At 42.3% G+C, this 25139-nt stretch overlaps 1 protein-coding gene across 4 annotated transcripts in view; it reads left to right on the forward strand.

Moving 5' to 3' along the window:
• Positions 1 to 276: 276 nt before the first annotated feature.
• Positions 277 to 25139, forward strand: part of CARS2 (cysteinyl-tRNA synthetase 2, mitochondrial (putative)) — a 35652-nt gene continuing 10789 nt past the window's right edge. For 2 of the 4 annotated variants that reach the window (XR_001862884.1, XR_001862883.1), the window contains exons 1-10: positions 277 to 375; positions 4506 to 4623; positions 7162 to 7233; positions 7826 to 7931; positions 8674 to 8757; positions 11210 to 11339; positions 13633 to 13766; positions 16757 to 16824; positions 19479 to 19545; positions 24168 to 24306. Coding sequence is in view for 2 of the 4 variants with exons in the window: in XM_017737000.1 (XP_017592489.1) it covers positions 4540 to 4623; positions 7162 to 7233; positions 7826 to 7931; positions 8674 to 8757; positions 11210 to 11339; positions 13633 to 13766; positions 16757 to 16824; positions 19479 to 19545; positions 24168 to 24306 (884 nt within the window). In the remaining 2 variants the exon portion in view is untranslated. The remainder of the gene's footprint in view (positions 376 to 4505; positions 4624 to 7161; positions 7234 to 7825; positions 7932 to 8673; positions 8758 to 11209; positions 11340 to 13632; positions 13767 to 16756; positions 16825 to 19478; positions 19546 to 24167; positions 24307 to 25139) is intronic. The other 2 variants (XM_017737000.1, XM_017737001.1) reach the window with 2 other exon arrangements.

Consider the following 25139-nt stretch of genomic DNA (forward strand, 5'->3'; position numbering starts at 1 on the left):
GCCCAGTGACAGGACAAGGAGCAGTGGCCATTAACTAAAACACAAAAAAGTTTCACCTCAACATGAGGAAGAACTTCTTTACATTGAGAGTGGCAGAGCACTGAACAGGCTGCCCAGGGGGCTCGTGGAGTCTCCCTCTCTGGAGACGTTCAAAACCCACCTGGACACATTCCTGTATAATCTGCTCTAGGGGACCCTGCTTTGGTAGGGGAGTTGGACAAAATTATCTCCAGAGGTCCCTTCCACGGGGTTTGGACTGGGTGATCTCCAGAAGTCCCTTCCAACCCTAACAGTTTGGTGATTGTTTGTCTCCCCTCTCCGCAGGTACAGCTGTGGACCGACGGTGTATGACCATGCACACCTCGGGCACGCCTGGTGAGTTGTGGATTGTAGCGTGGGGGCATCCAGGCAGGTATACAGTGCCGGACATCCCCACGCCTGTGGTGCCAGGGATCCAGGCGGATACACGGTGCCGGACATCCCCAGGCTGCAATGTGTGACCGAGTGACAGAACTGTGACTGGTGACATGAGGCCGAGGCCCAGCCCTTCGCCTCCTGAGCTGTGCAAAGGGCAAAAGTCTGTTTGTTACGTGTTTTTTCCTCTTGGGCTGGGGTAGTACGTAAAGGGGCTGTTGGTTCTGCTGCCTGGCTGAGGCAGAGACAGAGTGCGTGTCTGTGTCTTGGGAAGAAGCATTAGGAATGTGTGCATTTTGTTTGTGTAGGGCGAGTTGTTTCAAATCGTACCAGCATAACATGACCTCTCATGCGGAGGAGTTGTGAGCCTGGAGCGGGGCCTCTCGGCTGTGTGAAAAGATAGTATCGCCTCAGATTTAGTTCGGACATTGTTGGCACCAAGGAAAAGCCATGCAGGGTTGGCTGATAGAAAGGTACTTTCAAGGTTTACAGATGAACACATCGTATCTTAAATCTCAGAAAATCTAGGTAGCTTAAAGGCCTTTTTGCATGTGGCCTGTTTTACTATGTTAAACATTTTTACTATGTTTAAAAATAAAAAGCCAATCCAGAACAGCACAGGTTTTTCTCTGTAGTTCATTAGGATTGTTACAACAATAAGCTAGCTTCATTATAAGTAACTTTGAAAAAGTGCTTTAAACCACTTGTTTCAAAACAACATACCTGATGAATAGACATGCAGGGTGTCTGCTGTTCCTGTGAAACTGAGAGGAGTTGCAGCAGCTCAGCCTGCTCTTAAGGCTCTGTCTCCTCATTCTTAAAAAGCAAGTTATGTTGTGCTCTTTGGAAGAGCAGGGGTTTATCAGATAATTGCCGTCTGTATGAAGATCAGATATTGTGCATTTCAGTAACTGAATAATTCCCTTTCAGTGTAAGGGATTTCACAGCTTCTTGTCCTGTCTCAACTTCATTCAGAAACTTCTGTTGAATCTTGCTCATGTTGAATTGATCCATTGCAGTACTGCACAAGTGCTGCTTTGTTCTGTAAAAAGGAAGACTTAAAATTATTATATAGAAGTACTGTTGTCAGTGCTAATGTTAATGCTGCTGTACTGTTGTCTATATGTGGTGGTGTCTTTTTCCTCCTTGCTTTTGTCAAGCAGAAAGCTGACCTAGCTTTTTACAGGTGACCTAAAAATCAAGAAAATGATATCTTGGACTTTGTTTGTACTTAGTGCCTTCAGGGGAACTTTTTTTATTTTAACGTCATAGTAATTTGTGTATTTAAAGCTACGGTTGTTGTGATACAGGCTCCATTACAGTTTACCTTGAAATAATTACGATTTAAAATCATTACTTGAAAGTAACTGTGTAAAAAGATGGTTATAAGTTTCTTGTCTTTATCCCTCAGTCGAGGTTCTCTAGTATGGTAGGGCCTGTCCTGCCTGACATGGTGTCATAAGGGAATTGGAGAGGTGCTTCTGTCCTAAGGGGTATAGTTGATCTAGACCACAAAATGTTTATAGAGGTGGAGAAGTGGTTTCTCTTGCCTTCAGACTCTTTTGATTAAAAGAGGGAGTAGAAAGGCCTTGTTCACTCTTGGCTGGTTTTTTTACCCATCTTTTCTTACCCTGTGTCTAAACTAGCAATTTCAAGCTTTCCCGTTGTGGAGGTTTGCCATACATCTGTGTCACCTGGGTTTGACCTCTTCACTTGCTGATTTAAGAAAGAATGGCTAGTGCTGAGTCTTGCCTTTGGTGTATCATGCAGACACACCAGGTATAACTCTCTCTTTCAGCACCTCTTTAAGCACCTTCACGTGTTGTTCCACAAGGTGTCTGCAGCGAAGACCTTTTGCTGTCTTTACTCATCAGTTAAACCCTCCAGTGTGGGAGGAGCTGGCTGTTCCTTTCCAGTATCTCTGGTCTTACACATGTCAGTGTTGACATCCTGTTGGTCAGCTGATTTGTTCAGGATGCTGGAGCACTCTTGGTTCTATTTATTTATTTATTTTTTTAATGGTATTTTTTTTTCCCCAGTAGCTAGGTCCGACCATAGAACAGCTGAAATGTGTGCTGCTGCTGAGGGCTAGGAGATGCGCTGGGAAACAGCATAAAGTCAAACGGGATGGTGGCTGTTGCTACTCTGCCGCTCTTGTTAAATACCATAATTTTGTTGTACTCCTGCCACATGTTCTCTTCTCACTAGAATTCCTTTTTTCCCCCCTCTGTCTTACATTTGACTTGTGTCAAGTACAACAAATGCAGCAGGTAATAATGCAGAAATGGATCATGGAAATGAGTTTGAGATCCTTGAGGAGAATTTGGAAATAATGGCATTATTTTTCTGCTGTCCTCTTTCTACTCCACAAGGAGTTCTTACTTCTCTCAATAATTTAACATTCTCTACCATGTTGTGCTTCCAGTCTTAAAAACAGATGCTCTGTCTGCCTCCATATGACATCCAACACCCATTCTATATTGAAAAAAGTAAGACAGGCAAATAATAGTATTTTTTTCCCCAGTTCTGGGTCTGACCTTGATTGTACTAGTTTGAGCTGCAGCCTGGTTGGCATCCAGGTTCCTGGCCGAGTGCTTGGAAATAAGAGTAGAACCAAGCACAAGAGATTTCTCTTGTGCATGCTCTGCTACCCCGTGATTTTGACTGTCTGTTTTGTCTCTTTTTTTTCAGTCCTGAAGTGGTAAAGACCCTGCTTTCTGAGGTGTCAGGAAATCTGCTCTGGCTCTTGCAGAGTTTCTTCCATTAATTCAGTTGGAAGATGAGAGGGAACAGTGTGAAATTTGTGTCTGCTCTGGGAGCAGTGACTGCAGGGCTGTTAAATCTAATATCAAGCTTTTGATGCTGCCGTTGTTCTCTGAACAGGATCCAAAGACCAATTTAATATTCTTATGGAATTGTGTCACCACATTAGATGAACCTTACTCCCAGTGAGCTGCTATTCATTAAAAACTATCTCCCTGGCAGCAAGGCTTTCAAAAAGTCTTTTTTCATCACGGGCATGGTGCAAACAACAGCAAAATATCTTTTTCTTCATCAAGATATCTTTTTCTTCATCAAGATATTACGCATCCATAAATCAGTACCTTAGTATCACCTGGCACCTGAAGGGAAGGGTGCAAATCCATTTCTAGTAGTTGTTTACATTTCTTTGTTCTGAGGGCCATGGGAGTTGCAGTTTGTGTGATGCTGTGGGTGAAATGGGAACATGCAGGTCTGTGAATCTCCTTGCTGGCTTTGGAGAAAACACAGCCCAGAAAGGCTGAGGATTCCCATCAGCTTGCAGGGCAGACTCAGAGTTTTTATTAACCATCTAGTATCCCTCCTAGTAATTGGGTTTAACTCAGTCTAAGTGTGTTTTGAGAATTACAAATGGAGAGTCTGTGAGCAGAAGGAGCTGCAGCAGCCCTATACAGTTTGTCAGTCTGTCAGCATTCAATACTCTGCTTTGTGACAAAAATCTTGAATAATTTTCAGAATAACTTTTATTCTCAAATGTAAATAAAACAAAATAACCTACAGACCATCTACTCTTTGCTGTCAGAAAAGGTATTTGGTGGTGTGTGAATGAAATAGTTTATTGTTTTATTATTATTGGTTTTCTTAGGGTTTATCAACCCTAATAAAAGTTCATTTGAATCGTGCTTTATTTCTTCCTGTTCTTCTGCCCCATGACTTTTGAAAACCTGTTAGAATATACGAAGCCCAAGGGATGTATTTCAGTACTATCTGATCTCTGTGTCTTATTTTGTCCTGTTGGGTTTGAAAGAGTCTCCTGGCTCATGTAGCTTGTGATGCTCTTCTGTACTTGAATAAAGAGATGCAACAAAAGAAAACTCAGAAAATTTGATGTAATGTGTCACTAATGCCAGAAGAGGGTAGGCCAGTTCAAGAGAAATGTGCTTGACTTCTGTGCAGGTAGCAACTGATTTTGGGAAAACACCTTATGTGCTGAAGATCTTTTCATTGCAAGTGTTGGGGTATTTAGATTGTCCCTGTGGCTGTTGGTTATTTTTATTTAAGTTTATTCTTACTACTGCATGTTCAAAAGCTTACATTTCTTTCTCTTCCAGCTCCTATGTTAGGTTTGATATAATTCGAAGGATAATGACAAGGTTTTTTGGAATTGAAGTTATCATGGTGATGGGGATCACAGACATAGATGACAAGATAATAAAAAGAGCCAGTGAGGTAGGTGTTTGCTGCAGTCTTTGACTAACCTTTTGGTATTTTCTGAGCTGCTTACATAGGAAAATTAGCCTGGGTCTGGGGTTCTTTTGTTATGTTTCTTTTAATTAGTAGATTTAATTAGAAATTTCTGGTCATCTGGTGTGGCTGTAATGGGTCTGGGAGTGAGGAGGCCTAGGTGTCAAGAGTCGTGTGATGGAGAGAGGCACAGAGGGGGGCTACATTGCAGCACCCACAGGTGGGATCCTCCTGCCCTCTCCCACTGCCTGGGAAGCTAGCAGGGAAAAAAAGCCCTGTGTGAATCTTCAGCACAGTGAAACTATCCCAAAACTTAACAGCCAGAAGGGTTCTGACAGTTCTGGAGAAGTGGTGTGTGCTGTGACCATGAAAGGCAGTACAGTACGTGCAGCACTGCCACGTGAGGCTGAGGGCAGTTCCTGGAAGGTGCCGAGCACCATCTAGCTGCAATGTCAGCACCTTGGAAAGCCTTGTCAGGCCTGTCTGTCACCTACAGGAAAGTTAACATTGTGTGTAGGGGTAAGTCTTGATAAGACTGGGGCTGTAAGTGGTTCTCGGTTGAATTTTACTCTGACCTTTTTTACCAGAGGAGCTTGGTGAATAGTTATTGCAATTCTTTTTTTTTTAATTGTTTTAAAAACACCTTTTGAACCCTGAAGCACTAAGAGTGTGTTCTGTGTTTTGTTCTGTATTTTGAGTCTTTTGTTTTATTTGTTTTTAGAATCTGTAATTCTTGTCTTTGGAATCATAAGTGAATGTGTTGGATTGAACTGCAGCTGCAAGCTTTAAGATAGTTTCTTGTAGACAGAGAATTTGACAGCTGTCCCTTTTGCTTAATTTTTAAGTAAACAGATACTTTTGCAGTTAAATATAGGGCACTGCATTCAAATGAATACTAGCACACCACTCCTGTAGAAATATGTCTGTTCCCTTAGTCCATTTACGTCCAGTTTTCTAAGGCAGTAAACAATTTAAAAACAAACAACCCCCCTCCAAAATTCAGGCATCTTAAAATTTTTCCTTAGTGTCAGAACATCTTAGAGATTTTATGTTTGAGGAGGGGGAAATGGCATGCTCTTAAAAGATGTGTTGATTTGCTATACTCTTTGGTTCTATAAAGTCATCTTTTCACGGCTTTTTTTTTTGGTGACTTTTTGAAATGTTTGCTCAACCATTTTGTTTGGATGGCCAAGGCCCCTACCTCAGTAGCCTGCTTTTGTTGTTGGAACCTGTGCACCTGAGGCATTACAGTGGTAGAATCAACATGCCTAAGCTTGTTGTTCATCCTCTGGGGGAAACCTGAAAGATGGGTATCTAGTTTATGACGAATGTGCTCGGTGGTCCTTTGAGAGAGACATGAGTCTCTTAGTGTGTTGAACGTCCATCTGGATGGGAGGAAATACCCCATCTTCTTTCTGTAGGCACATTTGTTTCTGTCTTGATCAAAGAAGCAGCTGAGCTGTGTAGGGAGATGAATCCAGTCACTGGTCTGTAGGCAGAAGCATGTGTTTGTTTTTCAGTGCTGAGCATTGTCCTCATTTCACTGCTGCATGAACATCTGGACTGTGTTCACCAGAACTCCTGCTTTGTTCAGGAGTTTGTACAAACAGTGGTACCCACCTGCACTCTGAAAATCGGAACCCATAAAGATGCTCCAGTAATGAATTGGAAGTGATGAAATGGGATTTATGTTGTTCATGATTCAGTTACCTGCAAGCTGGAGAGACTGACAGTATGCTGTCTTCTCCCCAGCAATTTATTCTCAGAGAAGATGTAAAAGCATGCATTTGAAACACTTTGATACCATGCTGTTGCTTGCTAGGGCAGGTTTTGCTGTCATGCATCTTTTAATCCCTGGCCTCTTCTGAATATTTGAGAACAAGTACCTTATCATGTGTGAGTTTCCTTTCCTTTTGGGTTGGATTTTTTTCATCCCCTCTGCAAGAGGAACCTGTTCCTGTCCCATGAATGAAAAATGCAGAGGAGGTGCTTGAGAAACATTGGACTTGACAAAGCGTGGAATTGACTTTCACTATTGAGATCTATGAGTACCCATGATCTGCTGAAATAGCTTATTTTTCCTAATCACTGAAAATTAATATCTTGTGTCATCCTGCAAGTCTCTTATCAGCCTTTCTGACATGTAGGTGGAATCAGTGTTTCCTGTCAGTAAGTTGAATGGATTTTATGTCCTATGTATGGTAGTATATTTTATCACTGGACATGAAAGACCCTCTCAAGAGGAGAATAATAAGAGAGGGAAGGAGTTTGTTATTTTAGTCTTTGGTTGCTTTCTCTTAAAAGATATGTAATAATATTTTGGAAATTGAGACGCATAAATGAAATACTACTGAGTTATTTATAACTTACATCTCTTCTCTGTCAATGTTAGATTAGTAAGCCTTTCTGACTCTTTACCTTGGGGGCTCTCTAAGTCTTCCAATTAGCTGTCTGAGAAAAGATTGCCATATTTTATATTATTACTCTGATTTATGATTTGCTTGTCTGCTTCTCTTTTTTCAGATGAATATATCGCCAGTAGCTCTTGCTCGTATTTATGAAGAAGACTTTAAACAAGATATGGCTGCCTTAAAGGTACAAATACTTGACATTCTAAATTTAGGAGTATTTCTAAGCAATTATTTTGGTAAGGAATCTGGTTTTGAGAGTTTGATCTGAAAAAATAAATTTGTTCCTTGGAAACTGAGTGCTGATTTACTTTTTCATTCTTCTGGAATGATATTGCACACCTTTTGAGTAAGAAAATGTGGGGAGAAGCAATGCTGAGCTTTGGAATGAACAAGTTAAATTTCTTTAGGAACTATTTTTTTCCACGTTCAGTAGAATCTTGATTCACAGATATTGCATATTTACTATAATGCAGAAATAGCTTGATTGAAAGTATAGGAAACAATCTTTCATTGATTTCAGATGACTTTGCTTCTTGTCTCCCTGTCAGAAGCAGGGACTAAGCCACTGGGAAAAATTTGGGGTTTTTTTCCGCCCCTCAGATATTTTTTCTGTGTGTGTATTATCTTTAATACTGCTTATGAACTTTTTTTGATACTTGCAGTTTTTTTAAAGATAAAATTGAGGAGAATGTTCTTTTTAGTTTATTTCTTGGAGGGAAGGAACTTAACAGCACTGTGTTTCATACAGATTAATGACATGTTACTCTTCCTTTAAGGTCCTTCCTCCTACCGTGTATATGAGGGTGACTGACAATATTCCTCAGATAATTTCCTTTATAAAAACAATAATTTCCAGTGGACAAGCTTATGCAACCTCGCAAGGTAAGACTCTGAGCACGGTAACTCCTTGTTCAGCACATGTATAGGAAGTCACTGCTCTTAGTAATCGTGTTTTGGAACCAGATGAGATACCCTGTGCCAGGCTTTCCTTGTGTTGCTTAACAGGGTGTGAGCGAATTGTTTGTGATGACATGAGTGGGCAGAACATTTAACTTAGAAATTGAGTAATAGTTGTAGCTCATTACTTAATATAAATGTTTACTGTAATAAACTGCTGTTGAAACTCCTTGGGGAAATCCTGGCCTGGTTTCTACAAGAAAGCTAGGGGAACCTCTGAAGAGGAACTGTGTCTCTGCAGTGTGCTGCAAAAGATGTGCCTGCAAAGCAGAGTGTGTGGATTTTTTTTTTTTTAGCAGAGCTGGTGGTTGTAGAAGGATTCAAGTGCTTCTTCATCCTCTGGTGAGGTGCATTGTAACTGGACTAGATGTAGCTTGAGCTGCAGTAGGGGAGGGGATTGCTGATTGTGCATGGGCAAGGAAGAACCTGGGAGATCTCCAGAATTCAAAGTTATGCTATGGGAAGAATGAGCATGTGCACAGAGGTTACTGAAAAGCTGGGTAACATGGAAACGTCTGCTATTATTTTTGCAGAATTTCAGAATTTCTAAATCAGAATTTCAAGTGGGAGTGGAAGAGCACTTTGTTTTGCTTTCAGGGAAATGTTATCAACTTCTCATCAATGTGCCCCCTCTTTGCTATACAACTAAACATTTCTTTTGTATTAGGCAATGTTTATTTTGATGTTAAGTCCTGGGGAAAAAGATATGGAGTATTAACTACTATTAATCCTGATACCCAAGATGAAGCAGGTAAGTTCGTGGCACCAACTTGTTTGTGTTAATGCATTGTTTGAATGCATGATGCATCTATGTGCAAACTTTCATTCAACAGTCTGAAATGGTTTTCTAACCTGGTGTGTATAGCTAACTTTCTGGTTAATTTAAGATTATGTTGCTTTCATAGTTATTTTTTGAGGCGCTAAGTGTTGCCAGTGCAGGAGGAAGCTTGGTCTCTCTTCTTCCTTTCATCCTTCCCTCTGTATCTTTGTTCTGATGCCTTAGAACAGTTAGGATTCTTGAGCAATTGTAATTAAATACTTGGCAGTGGTACATAGAAACTTCACAGTGAGGTGGTGTTCTTGCTGTTGCACTAGCCTGCAGTGAGGACTCAAGGGCAAACAGAAGCAAACCTCACCTACCATGTTATTGTTTGGGGCAGTTGCACTCCTCTGAAGCTAACTGGATGAATTGTTTCCTTCATTACTTGTCACTGGGCTAAGCAACCTCTTTGTGTGAGGGTGAGCAATCTCTTCATAGGCTGTGCTAGAGCAGGCCTATACCCTGGGCTGTGGGGTTTTTGCTGCAGTTCCTGCTTTGAAGGATTGCTGAGCCTCTCTGTAGTTTCTATAGGGGTCTGATCAGGTCTCTGTGTCAGAGAATTTAATGCAGGTCTCCTGCTTCCTTTTGCAAACTGAAGTTCAGTATTCATCATTTTTAAAAAAAAAATCTGTATGCAGTTATTGAAAATGCCTGTCAGGCTGATGCTCAGGTGCAGCCAGGGCTTCTCACAGTTCTGCTCTGGAGTTGTTTCAGCATTACAGCTCACAGAGGGAATGCATTTTGTCAACAGTTATTTAGAGGTAATTACTGCCTGCAGAGAGCCAGCAGCCTCCTGGGCTGCACAGGGAAGAGCATTGCCAACAGGTCAGTGGAGGTGATCCTTCTCTGCTCAGCACTAGTGAGACATGCCTGGAGTGCAAGTCCGGTGCTGGGCTCCCCAGAACAGCAATGGTATGGACATAGTGAGAAAGGCCAGCAAAAGGCCATAAATATTATGGAAGTACTGGGGTATCTTTCATATGAGGAAAAGCAGAGAGAGCTTGGACCACTCAGCCTGGAGAAGAGAAGGCTCAGGGGGGTCCTACCCATGTGTACTCATACTGATGGAGGGAGGAGAGCTGATGGAGCCAGGCTTTTCTCAGTGGTGCTTGGTGATGGGACAAGAGGCACTGATCACAGCCTGAAACATGGGAAATTCCATTTAAAGCTAAGAAAAATCCTTTTGCTCTGAGGATGGTTAACACAAACCATCTTGATCAGGGAGGCTGTGGAGCCTCCATCCTTGGTGATAATCAAAGCCCAGCTGGACACCATCCTGGGCTGCCTGCTGTAGCTGAGCCTGCTCTGAGCAGGGGGTTGGATTAGACTGTCTCCAGTCGTGCCTTCCAGCCTCAGCTGTGACTGATTATGTGTTTTACCCTGCTTCCCCTCTAGTCACAACTAAATGTGTTGTTATTTATAAATATTTTGACACTTGTTTTGCTTACAATGGAGAAGTGGAAGAGTGCTGTTTTGTAGCAGTATACTCAAAAAAGGGCAAAAGAGGGTTGGAGTCAGCAGATACTGCTCAGTCAGAACTTGGCAATCTCGAGAAAGAGCCCAGGTGAAGATTCAGTGGATAAAACTAGGGTTATATTTCTGTCTCTTTAGTTCTTAGGAATTTTGAATTGTATGGTTCTAAATGTGAGGTCATGTATTTGTCAGAAAAAAAGTACAGAGTCCAGAACCCTGTTCTGTGGCTCCTGCCAGGGAGTGCTGTGTATTTGACTAAGGGGTTAGGAGTCAGCAGAGATGAACAATCCTGCAGTATTCTGCAGTATTCTGACAAAAAGGACTGCATCCTTGGCAATGTAGTGAAGGAAGGAACAAATATAGCTGGGAGGAGACCTTTGTAGAGAACTCATCGGTGAAAATGGTACCGAAAAATCGTTACTATCCAAGAACAGTTTTGATTCTTACTTTGTGCACTTTGTTTTATAGATCTAAACCACAAAGTACTTGTGTCCCAGAGGAAAAAATTGTGAAGTGTTTGTTTGTTTGTGGGTTTTGGTTTGGTTTTATTACCTTTTCTGCTGCAGTGCAGTCAGTTTGTCCTGGGGAAACTGGCTGATATGTAACTAAATAAATGAAAAACCAGGAAGACCAGGGGAGGATAAAAGGAGGATAGGATGTATTAAGGAATCTTGAGTCAATCTTTGTAGCTTGTCGAAATCTATTTCAATACACTATTTTTTTCAAACGCTTGATTGATCAACTGGAAACCCTGTGTAAGGGGGAAGGGAGGGAAGTTGTAGTGGAAATAAGTTGATCGAAGGGGATTAAAATCAGAGTAGTTCACTAAACACACATTTCCTCTTGCTTTCATTTAGTCATTTTTTTTCTTTGAGACGTATCCCATTAACAAATCACTTATTCTTGCCAGTTGATTCTGATAAACGACATGGTAAAGATTTTGCCCTGTGGAAGGCTGCCAAGCCTCAAGAGCTATCTTGGAATTCTCCGTGGGGAAAAGGAAGACCTGGATGGCATATTGAGTGTTCCACAATATCAAGGTCAGATTTCTTGGATTTTAATAAATCTAATGCTATTTTTTGTTTTCAGTCACAGTACAATAGTAGCAGCAGTATTGAAAGTGTTTTCTGGTCAGTAGATAGTACTGGTTTTAATGTGACCATTTTATGCAACTTGGGATGTCACATGTGGCCCAGATAAACTCTGCTTCACCTTACTGTCACAGCTGCCTCTATGTTTTGCCACCTTGAGTCAGACTTGGTACTTAGAATATGGAATGCAGGATCACACAGTTGATTAGCAGTCTTTTAACTTGAACTGAGTGACCAAAGGTTTGATGAAAGTTATGGTACTCACTTCCCTTCCACTTCTAGCAGTCTCCAGCAGACCTAGTTCAGGATGTAGGCTGTGTCAGGAGGACAGGATATGGGATTCCAGCTTGTTCTGTGAGATCTTGCTGGCCTTATCTTAACAGCAGCTGTGGATGTTCATGCTAATAATCTAAGTGTTATTCAGCTTTCTTGCTGAGTAGTGTTTTGCTTGCAGTTGGTTTGATGTAATTTGCTTTTAATTTACAACAGGAGAAAGTCTTCTCTCCTGGAAGATTGGTAGTGGTACTTAGTTTTGGTCTAGTCTCAGATCTTTTTTTGGAAGCTAATAACAAATAGTTTATATCTGAACTTGTTTAGCTTAAATTTTCAACTAAGCTGAAAGGAGGTGGAACCAGCTGCTTTAGGTTTCTCTTTCATATGCTTTTTTGGTGCACCTAGGATTGTTAGTCATTTCTACCTGCTTGTGAAAAGTGTTTATAAGTGATTTTCTGTCTGTAAATAGTTGCAGCATAGTGAGGCAGGTCTTAAAGCAGTGAAAGTGCACAAAATCATGCTGTGTTTGATGTACAACCTGGGACAGAAGTGCACAGATAAGAAATGTCAGTTACGAAATGGCCTGTCTGCTAATGCAGTGCTGTTTGTAGTCTGCATTTTTTTCTGTAAAAATGTATTTTACTGAGGCTGGATGAGGCTCCTGCCATGTAAATAAAAGCTGACCCATGGAGAGCATAAGTGTAGTAATCTTGGACTGTGAAAAATGGAGAGCTTACTTTGGTAAGTGACCTAAAACAATTTGCTGTCCCAGTCAGCTGTCGAAGGCCCATTGTTAGGCAATACTTATTTAGCTCTAGTCTGTTTTGCTAAGTATCTCAAAGCACTTTAAGTTAGGTGAATTAATTTTGAAAAGTCTGTGGAGGTGAATGAGGAGTCTCTGGTCTCTAGAGCAGCCCTGGAGGAGGGAATCCCCTGCTTTGACTCCCTCAGGTCTGGTCTTATCTCTGCAGTTTCCCTTGTGGTGACGTGGGTGGCTCCTCCTGTCCCTGAGCATTTGGCAGATCTGTCTGTCACCTTTCTCCAGCTCTTAATGGTTTTGTTGGAGGAAACAGCAAGTGCTCCTCTGTAGGTGGCGCAAGGGAAGGTGAGGGTCAGTCCTGGGCAGATTTGTGCTTTAGCTGGTTTTGAAGCAGGCAGGAGCAGAGAAGGATGAACTTGGGAGATGGTGACAGCCCATCTTTCTTCCCTCCTCTCTTCTCCTCCTTGCCTTTTCCTCCTGTTCCCCAATAGCTTCTGCAAAGCCATCATGTGGCACAGTGTCAGCATGGTGTTTTGTCTCAAAAAGGAATCAAAGTATTAATGTTTAGCCAGCTACCAGCAGCACCTTGTTAAGGTAACATGTGGGAGGCCTGTGTGTGTGTCTGTAGGCCTTGCATCTTCCCCTGCTTGAGCAGGCCTGGTTTCTGAGCAGTTAAGATTGACTTACATCCCTGTGAGGCTGTAAGTGTAATCTTTGTTTAACAGATAAACAAAATAAAGTTGCTAACCTGCCCAGCTTGACCTGACTGCACACACTATTGTCTGAATTCCTACAGAAAAGGTACAAGATAAGGAAGAGTAATACCAAATTTGCAGAAATGTTTGCTGCTTCAAAGTTGTTAGGTGTGCAGAGAAAGGCACCTGTCTGATACTGAAACTGTAGCAGAACAAGGAAAGGAGACTTCCTGCTTGCCATCCTTTAAACTAAGTTAGAAAAATAATTGCTTCTACTAAGGAGAACTAATTTGGAACAGATATGGGGTCTTGTCCATACAAGTTCTGCTGCAGTTTTGGTATCCAAGTTATGTGTAAAGGTCTTGTTTTAAAACTGCAGTTACCTTGTTTTAAAACTGCAGTTACTAAATTGTACACTTAAATTTATGTTGTTTCATCTTACTCTTTTCTGCATTTCTTTTTACAAAAAGCTTTTGTGGTGTTCTACTTACCGATCAGGAAAATATTGTTACAGTGCAGTGTTTGGAAAGCAGCTGGACATCCATACCGGTGGAATAGATCTTGCATTTCCTCATCATGAAAATGAAATTGCACAGTGTGAGGTGTATCATCAGTGTGAGCAATGGGGGAATTACTTTTTTCATTCTGGTAAGTAAAATATTGATCACTTGAGAGGCCTGTACAAATACAACAGTTTGGGTTTTTTAGGTTTGGCATTTTATGCTATGAAAACTTGTTACACTGCCTCGCATTATGCAGAACTGCTCCTTGCTCCCTCTGCACAAAAGTGCTTCATTCAGTGAAGTTTGTGCTGTACAGTGTTTTGAACTACATCACTGGCTGACGGTTCTAGTGCTGTTCCCATTGATAGAAACCTTGACATTTGTTCTTCCTCTTGCAGTCATGGTGGTTCCGGATGGACAGCTGAAGTCAATAGAAAGTCAGAATCAAATGCAGTCTCTATTTTGGTGATCAGTATTTTGGGCAGGATGTCTCTGTGAACTCTTGGAGCTGCTTCTCTGAGTAGAAGAACTGCAGAGTTAAGCTTGTGGTACATGCTAGGAATTACATGAGCTTTCGTTTTTATATATTTGTACTGTTGGGGATGAATATTGAATTCTAGTTTCAGTTCCCAGTGCAGAGCCTGCTGTAAATCAATAGCAGTTGTCCAGAGGCTGGTGCATCCTCCAGGGTGTGCTTTGTTTCCAAGGCGCTGCGGAATCCTCTGCACTTCTGCTGAGATGCACTGGTTACTGCCAGGTGGAGCCTTCTGTTGAAAACCAGTGAATCTGGCTTTTCAAACTTGGAACTGAAACTGTAGGGGAAATATTTTTTGATACTAGCTAAAAAAAGAGGAGTCAATTAAAAAAAAAAAAGGGAGAACTTAATTCCAAGGGCAGTTTGTACACTGTGGTTCTGTAGGAGCTGACAGATTACATTTGTTAAGTCAAAAAGTCTTGCTGGAGGATGATGGTGTGAATTATTTAGGGCAAATGAATCAGCTTCAGAAACAATTTATTCTGCTAACAGACTTCAGAATTTTAGCAGCTCAGAATTGGAGGAGCAATCCCCATTAGAGGAAGAAAATCCCTGCACTGGGGATAAATCTTATGAGGACTTTATTTTTAGACTACTTGTACTCTGGGAAGAGCGCCAAACCGAAGTTACGAAAATCCTTGTATTTTGTATTCTTGAATGAAATCACTCTAAGTACTGAAATTCTTGGAAGAGGAATATTAATTCAAATTCAGATGTTACCGGTACCATTTTAGGAAAACACAATCCAACTATTTTAAGCTTGGCTGCTTGAAGTTAAATCAGTCAATATTTAGGCACCTTTGCAAAAGAGAAAAAGTAATCCTACCCAGGCTCTTCCCCTTCTCCCAGGAGAATTTTGGCTGTGGGCTTTACTTGAGTCAAAAGAGCTGCAGGTGTCCAGCTGTGTCTGACAGCCTGAATATGCTTGTTGGGTGTCCCAAGTTTAAAGATGCAGTGGTGAAAGTGGCCTCACCTGCTAGCAGGCAGGACAGACAATGAAAGCAAGATTTTTTTATCATGGGTAGTTGCTGTAGCTGGTTCTGCATCCATAGATCTTTTGATTCATTCCTACTCTCCACAGAGTGTGTTGTGTAGAATTAATTTTCGAGGTGGTCAGGGTAGGACTGGAGGTAGCCTTCTCCTGGTGAGTCCCTGCTGCTTTGAATCATTGTCAGAAACAGCTGAGAAGTGAAACCATGAGCTTTTCAGGTCCAGTTATCAGGTCTGAGCTTGTTGCTTTCGTGTCCAGATGAGTGTAATGGGGATTTTATCTACTTGTGGAAGGAAAGGGATTTCAGGCAAGGCTGCAAAGCAGGTCTGTGCAGTGAGTAGCACAAAATGCAGACAGCTGCACGGGCTGCTGAGCAAGAAATACCATTTCTGCCACCACTCATAAAAGCAGGAGCACGATCACACATTGTCCTTCTGGAGTACTCTGAGGCGTTGGTAACACTGGGTTGCCAAATGTGAAAGAATGCAGTGCTTGTAGGGTATTACAGAGCAAGAGAAGTTTATGCTTAAAAATCTACCTCAAAGCATGATTAAGTGCTGGATGCTGCAGGCCACAGAAGTGCCTAAAAATCCCATGTTAGTTGTGGGTGGTTGGTAACTTACAGAATTACCCTTTTATTAGGAGAAGCCTGTTAGGGCTTTTAACAACATTTCTGAAATTATGCTGAGTAGTCTTTCAGTAGCAGCATGTTTGGCATCTCTCTGGTGCTGTGAATAATTGGTGTTTTCCATCAGTGGTACTGCTGTGGCTCACATGGATGAGACCTGGAAGAGGACAACCTCAGGCTATACCTCTCCTGTCTTTGTTCATCAGAGCTTTCGGTCCTAAAGCCAAGCTCTACATACTCTCTTAAATGCAGTGTTACTACCTTTTTCCTGTGCTACAGCCTTGCAAAGCAGTGGTCCATGTGACTATTGAAAGTTCTAGCAGTGCTCAGAGATCACTTTTAAAAATAAACTAATTCAAATTAGGCACTGTAGCTGCATCCCTCCCTCGCCCTGCTTTTTCTCAGTCTCACAAGTCTGGAGAAGTTGAGAACGTGCAGAAAATTCATTTTGCGTTTAAGATATTTTGAACCAGTGCAATAAAACTTCGGGGTAAAAAAAAAAAAGTTAACAGCCATCAGCAAGTAATAAGTACAGAAGTTTGAGTTTTAAGGATTTTTTAATGTGAGATCACTGGAAAATATTTCTTAAAATACTTCTGAGAAGTCAAGAGTAACAGGTAAGGTACTTGTCCTGTGAAGACTGAAGTATTTGCTGCTTGTTTTTATCAGTTTATTGTCAATTCTGGACAGGGAGACTCATGGTGGTGGTGGGTTTTTTTTTTTTTTTTTTAATGATTTAAATGTATATATTTTAAAATTCACCCAGTGGAAGTTTTGAGGATGGAGAGGTGTGCAGGACTGTAGGCAAAGCTATTGAAAAATGTTACCCATTGCACTGAAATGGTTGGCGTATATCCATCATAGCATATGCTGCCTCCAACATTTCCAGTGTCTCAGTGCAGTCTTTCTCATTTGCTCCCTATTCACAAGCACACTTGTTTATCTTGATTAATTTATTTTTCTTTCTTTTTTTTACTATAGGGCATTTGCATGTAAAAGGAAGTCAAGAAAAAATGTCAAAGTCATTAAAAAACTACATAACGATTAAGGTAATTTCTTTGTTTGCATTGAAGCAATGTATGTTTGTAATATGTAAATACTAATTACAGCCCTCTTTTGAGAAAACTTAGGAGTGTGTGCTTATGCTGCAGTGTTTCTCTAGTACTCATGTATCTGTTGCTGTGGATCTGGATGTAGGATACCTGCTCAGATTCAGGGTTTGCTTATAATGATGGATCTTGCGGAGCTGAAAGTGTTTGTAGGAGCAGAGTTTGTGCCAGTACCAGGATCCTGCACTGTAGATTTGTGGTTGATCTCGACAGTCTCAGGAGTCTTTTCCAACCTGAATGATTCTGTTCTGTAGTGATGAGTTCTCATCTGTCTATTCTTAATAGAATATTAAGAAATTCTTCATGCTTTGAAAAAGCATGGATTAGGAAAAGAGTGGATATTTTTCCTTGTCCTTCTTTAGGTGAAATGGGACATAGTGTCCGCGTTTTATCAGGAAGCTACTGGGCAATCCTGAACCACACTATTGCAGTGGTGTCTCCCATTACGCTTTATTTTTATACAGTGACCTTGCTGATGCACAGAGAGCTTTGCCTTCTGGTACCCACGAGCCACATGACTGTTTCACTGTGTCCCAGGTCTTTGGTGTGGCGCAGAGCAGGGTTTCTCTGCCATGTATGACAGAGCTGTGCATGGTGCTGGGGTGGCTCCCGTGATGGCTGACGCCTACTGCTGGAATAGGGTGATTTCCTTCCTTCAGACAAAGCTTGGGAAGCTGCTTCAGCACATATGTTCCCCTTTGCCCTCTTGGAAGAATTAATTAAAATCCCTTTAAAAAGTTCAATATGAGCTGCTTTATTTTTAAGTCTTCTGATGCTGTCTGGGTACAGTTAAGCCCTGTTTCCGTGGAGCTCGCAATTTTCACAGAAATCTCATGAGTTTCAGCAGGTGTTGTGGACAGGGTGGAGAAATTACCACAAATGCAGTGCATGGAGTTAAAACCAACATATAAAAATGTTCCCCTCCATGTCTCCCATGATGGCACAGCTTGTGTTGAGGAAGCAAAGATTTCAGGCCTGTCTCTCTTACCTTGTGGGTCTCTGCTTTTCATGTCTGCCCTTTCACATGGCTAACAAGTATTAATCCTTCCCTGGAAGTAGTTTTCAGTCCAGTGAAACAATTTTTTTCCTGTACAGCTGCCTTGCACCTTGAAAGTTAAGCCCTACATGGAAGGTTTTATGCCTGTGCCAAAAGAGCGGAGGTCTGTCCAGAATCTTCCCTTGGTCCAGCTAGTGGCTACCTGCATCCCAGGCTGTTGCCTGGGCACAGCAGCCCTGCATGTTCTGCATCCAGCTGCCCTGTTTTCCCTCCCCCTTGTACCCTACTTCAGTTCTTTCTTTCCTTTTTTTAATAGCTATTAATTCTGACCCCAAAAATCAAAGAGACTGTGATAACACAAAGCCAAGCAACCTGCTTTCAAAGAGCTGTGAGACTTCATCTGTTCTCTAAGGAAATGCGGAGTTGTTTGTTCTAGTTTGGATGGTCCTTTCCCAAATTTGAATTTACTTCTGTGTTGTACTCATATTGTTCTACCTCTGTATATTAGTGTAAAGCTTCTGGGCACATTGGGTACACTCATTTATATCCAGTTTTATTTTAAAAACCCACAATAAACAAAAAAACACCCACCAAAACAATCAGTATCATTATTTCTTGATTTTGATTGCCTCAATTATTTCTATTTTCACTTGAGAGATGGCACATTGCTGATGCTTTTTTCGGTGTTCAGGCTGGTTTAGTCTTGTAGCAGAAGCCTTATTTCAAAAGGTGAGATTTAAGCAAATGACACTTTCCATATTTTCTCACTTGTACTGGCTTCTTACAGTTTTTGATTTTTGTGGCACTTCAGTGATCATCACCAGTTTGCAAATAAAAAAAAAAAAAAAAAGAAGCAGAAGTGCAATAGTCACAGTCAATCTGCACAGTGTCCAGCCTTGCTGAGAGCAGGGTTGGAAGTGATTGAATGTTTTATCAGTGTACCTTCAAAACATTTAAATAGTTCTTTACACTATTAATATAAATTATTTGTACTAGTAGTAATACTAATAGTTTACAGTTTACTGGAGTAAATTATTTGTAAAGCTAGATAAATATTAGAGTGGTGTTTATTAGGCTTCATGATTAACACAGATAATTCTTATACGGCTAGGATTTATCTTTGTTCCCTCCCTGTGTTTCTTCATATTCTAATCCTGCAGAAAAAGTACACTCATTTTCTTTTCCAATAAGTCTTTTTTTTTTTTTTTTTTTTTTTTTTAAGTTTGCAGAACTCAGGAGCTTTCCTTTCTGTAAGATTGTATTCCAGTCTTAGTCTGATAATTTCATTTTGGGTTTTTTTGCAAAGGTCTTTATACAGTGTATGTTTGATGGTATTTGCAAAGTAATGTTCATTGTCCTATATTGGACATTGTGTGTATATTTATATCTTGTATATATGTATGCACATCTATCTTATATGGAATTGAATTTTATTTAGTTTATGTTTTAAAGCGGTGTTAGAGCTTAAAGACTTTATGCTTATCTTAAACTGCAAAGATGTGTTATTTGTCATGTTAGTTTGAAATGCAAGGGGGTGGAAGAACTCCTGGAGAAATTGATACCATGCTAAAGCTGTCTTTTTGTGCATGGAGTTTAGGATTTCCTGAAGAAATGTTCATCAGATCAATTCAGAATGTTTTGTTTGCGTGGCAGATACAGCTCAGGTAAGGAAAAGCCCCTTACCTGTTGAGGTGTGCGTGGCTTTCCGCACACACTTCCCAGCTGGCGATGCGGAGGCGGAGCGAGCTCTCCCTGCGGGGCGTGTGGTTCCCGGAATCCAGTGGGTGGAAAGGTTTTGGTGGTGCTCTGTGGGGCTGCTCTTTGGCTCACCTTTAGAATATTGTCTTTACTGAGCACAGTGCATAACCATTCATCTAAATACCTTCTTGAGCTACAGTTAGTTGCGACTCAGCTAATTGCACTTTTAATTAATGAATTACCTCTGTCTCTGATTTGCATCTGTTGTAGTTACTTGTATTGTAGTCACAATCAGCTGGTTTTGGACACATACCTAGATGTGCTTTGGCTTATATTCCTGTAGGGTATGATGAGGGCTGGCTAATAATTTTTTATCTCCCTGCTGTGTTACCATTTTTGTCCTGTGGAGTGCCTGAGTGTTCAGGCAGTTCTGTGGTGCAGTGCAGCTCGCTTACACCAGCACATAATAACCTAATGATCATCTTAGCCTGGCAGATCATCTCTCTGCTGGTGGGGAGAGGTGTGGGAGATTTTGTCAGCTTCCCTGCTTTTTTCAGCAGATGGTAGTTCCTTAACCAATGTTGGGTCACCTGGCTTGTTGGCTGTCCTGGCATGGCAAGGGACGGGTGGAGCATGGGTCAGCAGCTGCTGTGGTGTTTCAGTGGGCCTCTAGCTGCCTTGGATAAAGCACCTGTAGCAGTGTGACTGCCAGAGCTGGTGTGGTCAAGGCTCTGGGGCATTGCTCATGCCTGTCAGTGTGCTGCCAGCCCTTGTACACATGCAGTCATTGGACTGAGAAGTCTTTCTGCTTGTTAATACCTCTAGCTGCCTTGCAGCTAGGAGCCACCCATGTGATCTTCCTGGTGGATCCTCCCTCTCCTAGGACAGCTGAAGGCATCAGGAATGTAATATATCCCTGCAGAATTTCAAAGCATGGGATAGTAAAGAGAGAGGTGGTTATTAACTTCTGACCTCCACTGTGATAGAAAGAGAGGAGTGAATCCAGTTGGAAGGTCTGCTGCAGAACAGCATCCTGTTTGGGGCAGGCAGTGGGTTGGTGGCATGCCTGGCTGTTTTTGGATGATGCTACAGGGCAGTGGCACACTTGGCTGATTTCCTCTTTTAGGAGATGAAATACCTTGTGTACACTTAAGTGGCTCCCTGGCTGGGGGCACCTGGGAGTCATGAACAAATGTGTGTTTAAAACAAAAGAGGAGATAAGACTAACACCTACTACACTATCATATATATATGTTGGACATGTAAACAAGCACTGAATGTCTGGTAGTTTCTAAGCTTGCCTCAGGACGAGGAATGGCACTGGAGCCCTGCAGTGGAGGGCTACCTGCAGGCTTTCTTCACTCCCTGTCAGCTAGCTGCATTTGAACGTCTGCTTTTTGCATTACTTCTGGGATAAACGCCTTCCTGAAGTAAAAGAAGAGTGCTACCTGTGTGGATGTGGGTGGCTTTGATGAAAGGATATGGTGGTGTTACATGAGAGTATAGTGCCAGTAAGCCAGTTGGCAGGTAAGGGTTGCTCAGAAGTCTGCTCTTGCCATCTCTGCCTTACGAGGCCGTGTGTATTATTAGCTTCCCAATAAGGAGCCAGAGTCGGTCTCTGCTGAGCCAGGTATTTACTGTGCTGCCTGTCAGCTTGTGTCCCTGCTATCAATTCACTTTGGTCTAAACACAAGTTCACTGCACTCCTTCTCATCTTGCTGTCTGCTCATATTTTTATTAGAAGTGAGATCCCAAGCACCTCCTGCTTGTTTCTTAAAAGGTTTTTATAGCCTAGACCCATGGGTGATGGTTCCTGCCACCCCTGCCTGCTAAAGAAAGCCTTCAGTAAAATCTGGGTTTGGGGGTCAGATGGTACCACACACATTGGATTGAGCCTGTAAAAGATCTTTGTAGGCATGGGGATGAAGGCAGCACCTGACAGTTGGGAATGGCTCATGCTTGATACTGTGGTTTCTTGGGCTTGGAATGGGCCTTTTTTGTTGTCTGGGCCAGCCCCTGTATGTGTGTGTGCTAACAGGCACAAACAGAGACAAATGTGATTCCAGAGTGCCCCAGCCTTGGAGGAGCAAGGGTTGAAGGGGTGTGTGCAGGGAGGTGCATGTGTTTCATGGGAGTGGAGTCCGGAGGATAAAGCTGGATGCCTTGCTTGTGGGGAAGAGGAGAAAAGTCAGAGAGAAGAGCCTTTTATCATCCTTCCATAATGTGTTTCTGCACGGGGTCTCTGCTTCATTGCCCTCTCTGCCTGCTCAAGGTGGTGGGGCAGAACTCCTTGGGGTGAAGCTGAGCTCTGGGGGCAGTGGTGATTATCTGGGTCTTTTGCTTTGGCTGGTGCCTCTGGCTGTTCCCTTCTTGGCCTGAATCACCACCCTGTGGCACACCTGAGGCTGTTGGGAAAATGGTTCCTAGGTACCTGAGGCAGCAGCATGGTGACCCTCCACCAAAGTGCCAGCTGCTTCTGGGTGCAGCTTGAAAGGAGAAGTGCCATCTCCGAAGCCCTGTGGAACTCTGCTGTGAGGCACAGGCAGTGGGGTTGTGTCTCCAGAACACTCTCCTGGTCAGCAGAAATGCTCTGGTGATTTTGTGAACCTGAGTGAACTGCAATATTTTGACCCCTCTGGTGTCTAATTACTTGGTGGTGCTAATAAATGTACTGTAATTTGATGATGCATTGGTGATGCCCTCAGTGGCAAAGGAGGGAAGGAGCAGGGAGCACAGTGAAGGTTTATAGGGCTGGGCTTGCCTGTGCTGCGCTGTGGGTTTGCAGTGCCAGCAGGCAGTGGTTTAGGAGTATGCCCTGAATTGGGGATGAGGAACAGCTTGAATCAAAGTAGGCTTCATCAGGATAAACTTTTATCAAGTATTCCTTGCAGAATTCTCGCAACCAGGTTAATCGAGTAATCCTAGTGTATGTAAATGCTCTCAGTGTCTCACTGTGTCGTAGAGGTCTGTACATTTTTGAAAGTTGAGTAAAGCTTAATTTTAAAACCAGCGTTAATGAGGCAATAATGCAGATTTGTAATTACACACAAGTGAAAAATCTGACGAATACAGGTTCAGACTTATGCCTTTGCTACACAGGGGTAAATCCTGTGGAAAGTCTGTTTAAACACTTAGGCTTCCTTAGGATTTAGGCTAATGGAACTGAGATCAAGTATCACATCTGGCTGCTTTTGCCCTCTTAGATCTGCCCTCTTGGTAAGACTGTCTGCTCTAAAGAGTCTGTCTGGGCAGCGTTGGGTAATTCTGCAAAGCAGTTGGATGTAACATGAGCAGGGCCAGAGGTGAGATTTCTGTGCAAACTGTGGGTGATGCTCAGTGCTGAGGAGATTAAGAATATGCTGGAAGCTGTGGTTTGGATGTACCTTATGGCAGAGGTCAGGTATATGATGGTGAGGCAATACTGCACTGGCTATGAATGGCTCTGGTGTGATACTGGGGAAGGAAGGCATTCAAACTTAGGCCTGGCCTGGGTGGACACAACTTCCACTGAAGCCAGGTGAGCTCTCTTGTGTGGGGTCCAAGAGCTCTTCTACAGAAAGTTGCACATTACTGTACAAATAAAGAAAAGTCTCTCACTGATAGCAATTCCCAGTAAAAGTGACAGGGAGCTAGTCTGGCACCTGCACTTCTGAGGGCGAAGGCAAGGCGAGAGGAGTCTGCTGAACTACCAGCAGGAGTGGATGCTGGAAGTTCCTAAAGTGAAATTGCCTGCCAAAGCTAAAGTCCCCCTGAATGCCGTGGGGATGTCTGATGTTTCTGCAGCTGGTGGAAGAGGAGCACTGTAGGGTTCCTGTACAGCACATCTCATTGTAAAGCAGAGCTCAGCTTTGGATGCAAGGGCTCATTTACCTTGAGGTTTTATCTTTCTTTCCAGTGGCCATAAGAGGCTTTGATGTGTGTGAGTTGAGTGTGATGAATCCCACCCTAGACATGCCCGTATGAGTTTAAGCAATTTGTATTTTTTCTACAAATAGCTTTCTCAAAATGATATGGTCAGTTTAGCTTTGATATTGTGAGGGAATTGTTTAGGAGCTAGTCCACAAATTTTAGGTTCATCTAGATTTTAGATGTTGGTGAAGCAGCCCTTTCAACAGTCAGTGGTGAGGGTTGGGCCTCTTTGGAGGTCTCCAAATACAGATTGTGTCTACCTAAATTAGAATAGGCACAAAATTAGAGGTAGGTGTTGCCATCTTAAATCTGGGGGAATGCTTAGAAGTCTATTAAATCTTAATGCTTTGGATTGATAACCTTGCAGAAAGATTCAATAAAGGAAAAAAATTAAAGTCAAATAGTGATTGCTTCAGTAAACTTTCAGATGCAACTTTTTGAAACAGTTTGATACTTTTTCCAGTAGGTTATACTTTGTCATATGTAGTGATTGTCTTTTGTATTGATTTAGTTCACCTGGTGTGCATGAAGAATTGAGCTTTTAATTAAATGTGCAATTAATTGTAAGAAGTTTGCTATACATATAATAACAAACTTCTCCTTTGTCTCCAAATACTGTTCCTATGTATGACAGACAACATTCTCTCCGTCATAATGCCTTAATTTCTTTTTTCCTTAGCGGTAGAATTTAGTGATGAGAGCATGGAAGATGCAAAGAACCTTCTTCAGGCGATCTCCTCATTTATTAGAGATGCAAATGCTTATATAAAAGGACAGCTGGTGTGTGACCCTGTTAGAGAAGACATATTGTGGGAAAGGTAAGTGCACCTCCTGTATCTTAAAAGATGGTGATCATGTGAGTAGTAGTTCGCTGACAGGCTCAGAGGTTCTGTTTAAGAAGCAGGACAAGAAGGACTAGGCAGCAGTCCTCCCTCTCAGCCCAAAAACCAAGGGCAGGGTTTTTTTTAATTCTCTTTCTAGCCAGCTGTTTTTGCTCATAGTCTGCTACACTCAGTTCATTGTGTTTTTAAAATCTCTGTTACTTATCCAGTGTGCCTATCCTAACACAAGCATCTTTGCCCCTTGTGAGCGATGTAGGAGGCAAAGCTATTGCAGTAGTGAGGCTCCCCAGTTTGTAAGTAGAGCTGGGCAGTAGCGACTGGAGAAGAAGTGATACACCTCGGGCATGTGAATTTGTAATCCAGCTGGCTGGCACTGTGGTGTGCAGCAGAGGAGAGAAGGGGCTGCTGAGAGGTTTGCCATGGGCAGGGATGTCACAGGGAAGGAAGACATTACAGTTGTTGTGACCCTTACAATGGTGAGGAGAGTCCTTTGGAGTCTGTTGTGGAAACCAGATTATCTTCAGGACTGAGATGTGCTGTGTGTTGGGTGCAAAGCTGAGAGCACGAGCATGGTGCTCTGGAGTCAGGGTAGGAGGGGCATTGAGTGCCCTAAAGCAAGGTTAGTGCAGGCAGCTCTGGGCTCTAGAATCAGAGGTGAGACAGCCTGTAGAGGTGAGGGGCAGCTTCCTTGTGGCTCAGGCACCTCACTGCTGGGGAAGCTTGTGGCTGCACTGAGTGAGGGTTTCAAGGGGCACTGGAGCACATCACAGGAAAGTGGAGTTGCATTAACTTGCTGTAGTATTTGGCAA

This window comes from Corvus brachyrhynchos, unplaced genomic scaffold, assembly GCF_000691975.1.
Source record: "Corvus brachyrhynchos isolate BGI_N302 unplaced genomic scaffold, ASM69197v1 scaffold83, whole genome shotgun sequence".
NCBI classification, from domain to species: Eukaryota; Metazoa; Chordata; class Aves; order Passeriformes; family Corvidae; genus Corvus; species Corvus brachyrhynchos.